This window comes from Electrophorus electricus, chromosome 15 (assembly GCF_013358815.1).
Source record: "Electrophorus electricus isolate fEleEle1 chromosome 15, fEleEle1.pri, whole genome shotgun sequence".
NCBI lineage: Eukaryota > Metazoa > Chordata > Actinopteri > Gymnotiformes > Gymnotidae > Electrophorus > Electrophorus electricus.
In genome coordinates this window covers 16,628,093-16,639,302 of record NC_049549.1, presented here as the reverse complement: position 1 = coordinate 16,639,302, position 11,210 = coordinate 16,628,093, and the positions used below count along the sequence as shown (strand labels likewise).

At 42.3% G+C, this 11,210-nt stretch overlaps 2 protein-coding genes across 2 annotated transcripts; one reads left to right on the top strand and one right to left on the bottom strand.

The window, feature by feature from the left end:
- Positions 1-403: 403 nt before the first annotated feature.
- Positions 404-6,812, bottom strand: laynb (layilin b). The gene is made up of 7 exons (XM_027013691.2): positions 6,135-6,812; positions 5,090-5,390; positions 4,369-4,514; positions 4,173-4,220; positions 2,704-2,790; positions 2,366-2,483; positions 404-2,271 (listed from the first exon to the last, which is right to left on the bottom strand). The coding sequence occupies exons 1-7, from the start codon at positions 6,208-6,210 to the stop codon at positions 1,974-1,976; spliced, it is 1,074 nt and encodes a 357-aa protein (XP_026869492.2). The 5' UTR covers positions 6,211-6,812; the 3' UTR covers positions 404-1,973.
- On the top strand, positions 6,775-11,194 carry LOC113579612 (zona pellucida-like domain-containing protein 1). Its single transcript, XM_035533966.1, is given in 6 exon segments — positions 6,775-6,831; positions 9,940-10,027; positions 10,094-10,293; positions 10,392-10,582; positions 10,845-10,930; positions 11,019-11,194. Coding segments are annotated over 6 exon segments (798 nt in total).
- Positions 11,195-11,210: the final 16 nt, after the last annotated feature.

Below are 11,210 nucleotides of genomic sequence, written 5' to 3'. Positions count from 1 at the left end.
CTGCAAAACCGCCAGGTCTGTTTGCTTCCGCGCCTGAAGTTGATAGCGCGCTGTAAAGTCCTGGTCAGCATACTCTGATAAAGGTCTTTGTTTGCCGTGCATAGTGAATCGCGAGCCGAGCATGACACGCGCGCGCGCACACGGCGATGTGTTTGCAAACTGTTTGCTCTTCGACCTTTTGCGTTCCACTTCAAATCTGGATCTCAGATCTCATCGTGCGCGTGTGATGTGAATTTGGCTGCTCGAGACCAGAGGGCACCCAGGACAGGCCACGTTGTTAGTTTTGACGGAAGCAAACCCAGGTCCCCCGCCACATCATCACATATACTTTGGTAGAATTGAGTGCACAGTTTGCATGGATATCTAACAAAAACAACAAACAACCAACCAACTCCCCACTGGATCAACATATTAATTTTAAGTTTTAATTGCAAGCATTATTTAATAAGCACCAACCGTAATAATAATAGTAATGACATCAACATATGTCCCCAGACAGCTGCATTTTTACCGAGTTATAACCCATAACATTGTTACTACTTGGTAGTTCACAGAAGTTAGACTTTACAATGAATCCAGAATCTGCTCTTTACATAATGAATACACTTCCAAACTAAGTCAAAGTATGTGAATATATACATCGAATACAATTCCAGTTATGTTTAAGATCGAATTAAGACCTCTTCCCACATACGTGATTATTATCAACCAGCGACATCTGGTGGCGAGACGCATTATTACTGCCGTCTCCTGTTACATAAAATTTAGTTCACTGACTACACAGGCCTTCTCTGAAGAACTGCTGGTACAACACATTACAATACAGTATTTTGATTTTGTAACAGAAAGTAGTAATATTCAATACTGATAAACAATAAACATATTAGGCAATCATCTGAGTAGCTAATAGTTTGTCTGTTTAGTCACTTTTTGGCAAAAAAAGAAAATCTCACATGATTGTCCTATCATTATTACTATAAGGCAGGCCTTATTAAATGGGCTATGAATAGATCTTCATTATCTGTGGTTAAGAGCTTGATAGTAGCTAATTGCAAATGTGTGAACCTCAAGCATTTTTCATAACTCCTGTTTCCTACATAACTTTTGAAAGTCCTGTGTGGTCTGGCTCAGTAAGTAACTTGTTTAAATGCTACAAACCTTTTGATTGACCGCTACAGTTACAAACACTGTGGATACACTGACCCGATGCTAAAGGATACCTGGTGTGCTCTGGGTTCATTCTGTCCTGCCAACAAGAATAGTAGATTTCGGAAGGAAAGGCCCAGCCGCTTGTTGCCACATGTGCGGTAGCACCCTTTCCCCACACAGGACAGACTACATTTCCACCTGCACATAAATAACTATTTCCAGTCTCAAATCTAATTTCCTTACCACACTCGCTAAAGGTATTAGATATTTAAAACAACCAAACGGAAATCAGGACAATGTTTCACTCAGTATCATTTTCTAACGCTGGAAAAAGGAGGACACACTGACAGGTTTAGGGTGCTGGGAGCCATGTCAGCAGGATTTCTCGAGCAGAGCTGAATATCAGAACTAAGCAAACCTGTCACTGCTCTGCCTTTGAGCCGCTAGACAATTCCTAAATGATTTGATTCCGAAAAACAAAAAGAACATCAATAGGCATCCGCTGTAAATGTCCCTGTTCAGGAAGGAGGGCAGGACGGAATGGGCAGAAGGGTCAGGGCGCTATAGTGGGAGTTTCCGAATGGGTCGTCCTGTTCCTGGAACCTGGTGTCTGCAGAGAAAAAGGCGACAAAGCGGACAACCGAGACCACCTCTGCACTGGCTGTTTTAGAGAGAGAGCCAGGCTTACCGTCCACCCCGGTGCCAAGGTCTTCACGAGACCCTTTGTGTGCTTCACACTGGATCACTGTAGTCAGAGTTCCCCTACATAGGTGGGGGAGGAGGGGGTTGGGATGCCCAGCCTCGGTCCCCACAGGCAGATGGTTTCAGTACCCATAGATATCGTTATCCACCCACCCGGCTTCTGTGGCCAGCGGGCTGCGACACGTCTCATAGATGTCGTTGGTGACGAAGCCGGCAGCACCACTCGGGAGGTTCTCATAGTCTCCGTGGCAACCAGGGCCAGTGGCGCTTATGTTCCCGTTGATCTCAGAGCTCATGTACTCCAGGCAGGCCGTTCGCGGCCCGGGGTCGTGCAGCGGAGGACGGCCGCCGTGGTTCTGAAGCGCCCTCGCAGACACCCAAGGCCCAGGCTCTGCGTAGATGTGGTTTGGTTCCTTTCTCCTGCAAGGACACAACCGTCAGTCAACTCTGGATCTCGAGGCATGCAGCTGCTGTCTTGTTTACTGATGAATTTACTTAAAGCAGCAGCACTCACTTTCTAGCCAGGACTCGATAACAGAAGAACCCCGAGGCCAGAAGAATGACCATCAACAAAAGCGGCATGCCAGCCATCAGGACGTAATAAACACTGATGCTTTCATCTGAAAGAGACACTGAGGAAGGGCCAAGTTTCAAAAATAAAACTACATACAGAGGCTTCAACTCTCTCTCTCTCTCTCTCTCTCTCTCTCTCTCTCTCTCTCTCATATTATATATATATATAAAAAACACACAACATACAAAGCATTCTGAATAGGTCAGCCCATAAAAAGGAACAAATTAACTCACTTAATGCAAAAAAGACTACATTATTAAGCTGGTATTGTGCATTACCTGATGATTTTGGCAATTCTTTGTTTATCTTTTCATAATTCAATGTGACAGGTGGTCGTTTTGGTTTCAGAGATATCTTGGGTATATCTGAAGAGGAAGAACTATTGTTAATCATCAGTTTAAGACCAGTGTTCAGTACATTTCTAGTCTATATAGAAGCAGTGAGCTTCTATATAATTTCTATAATGTTGCTAAATATGTCCAGGAAGTTTAATATACTACATTGGTTTGTATACTACATTGGTCACAATATAAGAAGGTTGAAGGAATTCAGTGAAGGAATATTTGAGTCATATTTACAACAGGGCCCTATTGTGTTAATGATACAATACACACACACACACAACATGGCATATTAATGACTTGTGATAGCCAATGAAGCCAGTTCTGTAAATCTTTTGATGTTAACCCTGCCCCAGTGCAAACAAAAGAGTTAATTTATAAAGTTCTTGTTAACTGGATAATCAGATAAAACAGTGTATGTTAAGGAATGGAAAACACTAAACGGAAGATTGGTCTGTGTCTCCAGGTCCTGGTACTGCTTTACACCCAAAATCCCACAAAGCCCTTTTTCAATACTTTTACTGTGGAATCTGTGTCACTAATAATGATGTATAATCAATCGCTCAAGAATTACTCAGCTCGTGATTCAAATCAGTCATTCAACTCATAATACTCTGGAATGAGACAAAAAACAAACAAACAAAAACACAAGACTTACATATTTCACTTAACACATTTCACTTGTGGCAAACAAAAGGCTCACTGGTCCACTGAACCTCTTCCCCCCCACTAGAGGTCCTCGTATGTGCTGATATAAGCAGTCTGGCCATAGATGTGGTCCTACTGCAGACCTGCTGTGTGGTTTGTTTTTCTTTTTGAAAATGGAAACCAGTGACAACTTTTATTCTTTGGTGAACTGAAATCAGTCTTTTGTAAGACCAGTGTGGAATACGTGATCATGTTTACATGCAAAATAATATTCCTGTATTTGTTGGAATTTGGTAATATTCTGATTAATTTTGCAGAATATGAATGCTACACCCTGATAGCCATCATATATTCTGGTTTCTAGTAACAAGCTGGCATATGACAGTATGATAAGTGTCACATCTAATAAGGTTTAAAGATAAAACTATTTAGTTTGCACATATCAAGTTACACACTGCAAAGCCTTCACACCTAATCTACAGCTCAGTCACATTCAGTTTTCAGAATATTTATTGAGAATACTTTTCTTAGTATGTACACACTCTGTGACACATGCAGGGCTAAACCAGATTATGAACCTTACTCTAATACTGTTTGCAGAGACTTTCTGTTTTTTTGACAGAAAAAAACAAACAATACAAGGGAAGAGTAATTAACACTTTAATTCTGTACGGTTGTTCAAATGGTGGCATATCGTACTGTTTGCTGACAGTACCTAGCCTCCTCTCAGAAGACAGTGCGCGTTCAGAGTACTTTACCTGAGTGAGTCGTGGAATTTCCTGCAGGAGTAGCAGCCGGAGACTTTTCTAAACAGACGGCGAGACAGGGGACATGAGAGATTACACTCCAAAATCCATCTTTTACAAACCCACTTGCAAGTCCAAGTTAAAATCCGGAAAAAAAACAAATAAAAAAAAAACAAATTCAAAAATACTGCCACGAGCTCCATCCTACCTGCAGAATACTTGCATATAAAGTTATTCTTGGCATTGCAGTTGGTATCAGTCCACTTTAACATGTAGTGGGCCAGACTGGAGGTCCTGTGATAGAGAGCCCCACAAAGCTCTGAGCCGCAGGACGGCTCCTTTAGGAGCCAGTGCCTGCAACACAGGGTGGGAAGCAGCAGCCTTAGCGGGGCATTTGTGCCAAAGCCATTCATACGTGGGCCCGGTCAGTGCTCCTCAAATGTCACTGATCACAACAGGATCTGCTGGTGGGTGGAGCAACGCAAATTCTGTCTTTGAACTTTCCTGTCAAGTGCCCGCATTAGACGTGGTTTCTGGAAGATTTGTGCCCACAGCCGAGGTATTTTGTTGCAACACGGGCTAACTAGAATTCAACATATACGTCTAATGCGGGAATTCTCCACTGCTGGTGTACATACAGACTGATTTTAATCCAAACCGATCAGTATATAGGCCTACTCCACTATGTTACTGCTTAGGAACAATCACTAACAGTATCATATGCAATGAGCTATAGTCATTTTCCATATGACTCTGGACACAGCTACTGTTGTTTAGTTTCATCTCTATGGCAAGCTGTAAAATGTCCCACCAATATGTCCTGAACTCCCGGTTATGCAGCAATATTAGAGATGAAAAGAAATTGGAGAGAGGACCTCTACTCATTCCAGTAGAGAGGCACTCTCCAGAAATGAAGTCAAGCAGCCTACCTGAAGGTGGCCTGGCTCTGATCCAGCCAGTAATACCGTGAAGAGCAGTCTCCAGCTGCCGACTCTGTGGAGGCGAGGCTCCTTCGCAGTCCGATCCAGAAGTCTCCGTCCGGGGCCCGCAGGTCGAGAACGAACCTCTCCACTAGTCTCTGCTCGTTTTCCGTCTCGATACTGAGCAGTTCTCCGCGGTCGTCCCTGCAGGCGCGCCTGGCCACGTCAAAGCTCACCCTGAGACGAAGGTCCTGCTGGTATACGATCTTATAACACGGCTTTTCGGTCCCCCGACGACATATACGTTGACCTGCCGTGAAGCCAAAATAATAAAAGCACAAACAACTGAAGCACATACCGTAATATATCTCACTGAATCCCACCTATCAGACGGCATTCGGACATCCGAGGCTTTTCACGCAGCGAGAACTGAGCAGTTCCCAAGCTGGACTGAGCGCAATCCGGACATGTGAATGTCTGGAGAGAAAACCAATCTTTTCAGCGGAGCCCCGTTAACATTACGCGTTCCTGTTAAACGTGTACAATACAACGTGTTTTCACGCATGGGCTCCACTCCCACAGCTGTTTTCTCATCGTAAACACGCAACATTCTGCTACTTAGAGCACGTTATTTGCATTTCACTTGCAAAAACAACGGTGTAGCTTTGCAGAAAGATCGCTCCTGCCAGAGAGAAAGTTAAGAGGTAGAATAAAATTCGAATAGTTCCATGTCAGAAACACTCCACCTCCTACGCATTTAAACGAAGACTTTGCTGGTAAATTTGTTGCTCGAACAATGGCTGTCGAACTAAGTTACTTTAGTGATAAAAAATGTTGCCAAGCATTTGAAGGCAACGGTTTTTGCAATCAGACTTTTATGTAATGCACAAGGCAAATCTCGAATGTTAGTCCTGTGTTTGTTTTAAAATAAACTTAACAGACATACAAACAAAAACCTCACACTCACATGGCAGCTCGTATGTGAGCTACAGAACAGGCCTATATGGAGCATTAGTTTTTCCTGGGAGACTAGATCACACACTCGCATACTTACTAGCGAATCCTTCCAGCGCATAGCCTGTATGGTAACACACAGCCAAAACAGTCCCAATCAGTTTCATGAACTCCATCTCCACATATTTCCACGCGTGTTATTGATGATGTACAGTTAGTCAAGTGGTGCGCAGCTGCAGGACGAACGTCCACCGTCAATTCACCCACACAAACGCACAGTTAAGAGATTCCAGTTGAACTGGGCTGTGCGTGATGTCTGCAGTCTAAGAGGTCTGGCACCAGAAACCGAGCAACAAGCAACCCAAGATCTTCACTTTATTTCCCTGTTCGTTTTCATGGCACTTCGTCGACTTAAGTGAACCAACCGAGTTTGGTCAATAAGAGGTGTTTGTTACAAAGTGTCCAAAGACGCTTTCTTGTTTATCATCCTAAAACACAATAAGACAAAAAACAAAAACAAAAAACAAAAACAAAAAACAAACAAAACAAACAAACAAAAACAAACAAACAAACAAACGGTAACCCGAATTCTTCTAACCGCTACATTAGTGTAGCCGTATGAGGAACGACACTATTCACGGTCGCTAGTGGTTTTGAGAGTCTGCAAACTCCACTGGAAAGCGCATCCATTTAGATTAATGTACAGTTCAGCAGGTTCTGACGCCACCGTTGCGGGCTTCATGTCGGGCTATGACCTGTCTGAGCAGTCCTGCTTCACTTCCAGTGCGACAAAGGAAGTTGGCAAGGAAGGGAAACGCATTTTTGTCAACAGCATGTTTCCTGCATGCCTTTTCTGTTTGTTTTTGGGGTTTTTTAAATCTTTGGATTCATATCCGTTTCCCCTTATACCCGTCAAAGAAAATACATTTTGGAAGTGAAGTAAAGAAACATTTGAGTTCTAAATTGTGTAACAATAAAAAGGGACCATTTATAACTAAAAGGTTTAACTTCAAGAACCCTGCGCCCATACCCTACATTTTTCAATCTAATAAACAGTTTCTTTCCCCCCTCTTCGTAGGCTGTTTGAACTAGTATTAGCACACGTTCAGTTGTACGTGCGTGTGTCATAGAAAAGAAGAAGAGAAAGCATCGGTTTTGATACGCGTCGGTTTTTGGCTCCATGCCACGATTCACTGCCTTTCCTCCGGGAGCGCACAGAATGGTGACGATCTCAAAGACTCTGTATGATGGCCTACTTCTCCAGAACAGATGAACGCAGAATAAGACTACAGTTCAAAGGACATATAGCGGTCACTCGCCACTGGCGATGAAATGTAATTACATATAGCCCGTCGTAACATTTAGTTTACCAAATATCGTAAGAAGAGATTTGCAGAGAACCTGCTTGGAGAAGATTTCGTCACTGATTTTATTTTCATAAACAACAGATTACACGGACTCCTAGAAGTCCATAGTGGACTTTCTTGGGACATGCACGTCTGCAAATGCAGATGGGAGAGGAGATTCAGACGGGTCGGTAGTCGAACTGACACTTTTCATCTTAATTAATATGGAAAGCCAAAGTGGTAAAAATTCGCCTCAAAGTAAACGCGTTTTATTTGTAACGCCGCAAAAACCATCAGAAACGCCGTATTTTACGCCGTTTATATGTCAGTTGAAAACACCGTAAAAAGCGCCGCTTTAAGTTTTTGCTGTTTTTTACGCTACTTTGGCGTTCCTGCAGCAGCGTAGCAGCTAATGACCTCATCCTACTGGTTTATAGTAAGATAATGAGCTCCTCCTACTGGTTTTGACAGCCAATAGACTTGAACTTTCTTCACCCAAACGCTCACGAACAAGGTCAGACCAGACCAGTTCACTACAGCTCTTAATCGGCTGATAAACCAGTGCTCAAGTTTGTTTATTTTTGGGATTCACATATGTGTTAATTCGCTGAACAATTTAATTATTCATACATTTATTAGCTCGCTAGGTTAGCTCAAGTTGACCCACCTTTGACCCTCTGGGTTCCAAATCAATTCTGTAATTCCATTTCAGAGCCCCACCTACATCGTTATCCACCCTTTCACTCCTGGGTATCAGAGTAAAAAATGTCTTTCTGTTCTCTAAAAAGGACAATTCCCAGTATATCTTCTTACATAATTTGTGTGGTATCTTAAATGAGTCTGATTGCCACAGGTCCTTCAAGGAATGCAATCGTGTTTCACTGTCTCATTGTCGCTGTTGTTGGAAAACAGATATGTCTATATTTAAACACAAACAATAGCACATACTTCTTTTTGTTCTCTGCTTGTATTATTTTCTATGAATGGGTATGTCTAACATTTCATTTTTTACTTTTCTTGAACTCTGCCTCTATTAGAGACATTATTTGGGAATTAAATATAATCTCACCTCTAATAAGAATGAAGAGGGACATTTTATTAGTTTGTTGATATATATGAGAGAATGTCTCACTCTAAGGATGAAACCTCTCGATTTTTGCCAGTGGGGGCAATCTAATCTTCACTTTGTAATAGATGGACCACGAAACCATGAAAAAAACCCCTTGTTTTTATATCTGTAGATATAATTTGTTGTGAGGGTAATTAGTGTCTCTGAACAGAGCTAATATGTCCATCTTGTGATGAAGTCATAAAAAACAAATTAGCTGGAATTACTCCATGACGTGTTTGCTGCATTCATCACAGTAGCTCTTGCTCTCATTTCTAAAGTCCCTTATAAGAGTGCTTTGCCAGCAAACACACACACACACATGCACACACACACACACACACACCTGTATGGGCAATTTGTGTGGGCCTCAACCCCTGACACACTTAAGTAGCATTTTAAAAAGTTTCCAGTATTAGCATTTTTAATTTTGTCTTTTCGTTGCATCTATTAACCACATCTCCTAATGACATGATTTTTTTCATCGAATAGTTTAAATAAAATATAATGTTAAAATGTTTATCCTTGTTGAAACATACACTACATATACTATACTGTGAATGTCTTCTTTTGAATGTCTAAATAAATACTCCACTGCACTATATTTAGTCCCACTCATTCTAAAGTTGATATTATACTGGGCCTGATTGTAATTAATGGGAAACAACAATTTTATAAGGTCTTAATTGAAAAAAAACAACAACTCTCATTTAGGTTTATCCCTGTGTACTGTTCCTAAAAGCACTGCTTCAGTGAAACCAAAATCAAATCTGTTTACTTAATTTGAACACAAATAGTCTGATTCCGGATTTGTTACACTGAGCTTAGACTCTCTCACCATGGAATTTAAACGGACATTCACAACAACTGTGAGGTTAAAGTGCACAATTGGTGTCACTGTCCAGTTAAATAGCGGCTGCCCCATGTAATAACACCTACTTATTCAGTTTTGAAGTTGTTTGCTTACCAGCCACTCGGGTACTTGGAGATCCTGTTTCCATGCAGCACAGTGCAGAGAGAGGAATGACACAGACACAGGGATTCTGGTACTATTTAAGAGCCTTTTCTGCTGCCACTCAGACAGACAGTGACCGTAGCTGCCTCAGGACTGGATGATGTAGGGTTTGTTTACCGTATACACTTCACTTTAACAAATCAGATGAAAGACCGAGTTGACTTCAGTCTGCAGGGAGCCTTCTGAATAACAACAGTCTTGTATTAGATTATAATATTTCTTACAAGGATGTTTATTTGGATTAACCAAATACCCTCCACATGCATAAAATTAATGACAATGAAATTGCTTGACCAGAAATTACTTCAGAACTTTTGAAATTTTATAAGAGCTTGTATTTTTTATAGAGTATATCTAGTTGAACTTGATAATGGACAATAGTGTTTTTTTGGTTTTATGTGTATGATAATGCTCATAGTCTTTTTGCTCCCAGCAGTGGCAATACTGTGGTGTGTGTGTCTGTCACTGCTGGCCGACTTGCTCAACTCTATACAACTGCTCCTCCCTCTACGAGACTGTCCCCAGGGAGTCCTGAGACAACATCCTGTCCTGCTAGCCCCTAACGTTCCTCTCCCTGCATGTGTACCCAGACAACAACGACCTGATGGCGGACTGCCGAGTCAACACCATCGCCCTGCAGGTGAACCTCTGCACGGCACTGTGGGCAGGCTTCGACCCTGCCAACCTGGCCCTGAACAGTCAGCACAACAATAGACTTTTCCAAGGAATCATAGACACCAGCGTGGACCCTCTAGTCTATCCGCTTCCAACTTCCAGCCAGTCGCTACAGGTCCGTTTCACAGGCGCGCTTTCGCGATGGCTTTGGCCTGCGCAAGTATTTCCCTCGGACTGAAGGTTGTGATCGTCACTGCGTTCTTTGCAGTCCAGGTTGTAAACGAGGTTCCCAGCTCCTCTGGGCCCTTTAGCCAGTTCTCCTCCGTCCAGTCTGTCATCATCACGGGCGACGTCGACACACCCAGCTCCTCGGTGGGAATTATCAGCTGCTCCACAGATCTCTACTATCACTTCTCCTGCCTTTACCCCCTCGAGTACCTCATCAGCAACACCAGGATAGCTGTGTAAGTTTCAGAGCAAACTCCCATAACTTCCCTGTACACCTTCCTCACCACTGTAGACATATCATTTGCTACACACACACAGATATATATATATATATATATATATATATATATATGTATATATACACAAACGTTCTAGTAGAGACAATCCCTCAAATGGTTTTGGCTTGAGTTAATCATACTCTAGGTTCTAGTCTAATAAATCCTCATGAATTAAACGATCTGTAAGTAATAAGAACAAAGGCAACACTGAGTGAAAGAGGCATCCTTTGTCATCAGTGCCAGTGGCCACCAGTGACAAAAATGGAAGCTTTATTGACACACTCAGCATGAGTGTGTACGACATGAGTTGGTTTACCTGCTGCACGTCTTAAAAGGATTGAAAAGGTCCCCGTCCCAACTTTTACACATATGCTTTTTCTTTCCCAGGATTAAGTCTCGTTCTATCCGTCGGTGGTGCCATCTAGTGGACTACAACTTTTCCCACTCAGTTAGTGTGATACCCCTTTGTGTGTCTTTTTCTAACTGGGATCTTTTGCGATTCGTTATTTCGCAACTCCGTCCACCTACACTTCCAACAGCGCTACAGGACACGACTTTTTCACCGGGTGAGAAATGAGCTTTTTGT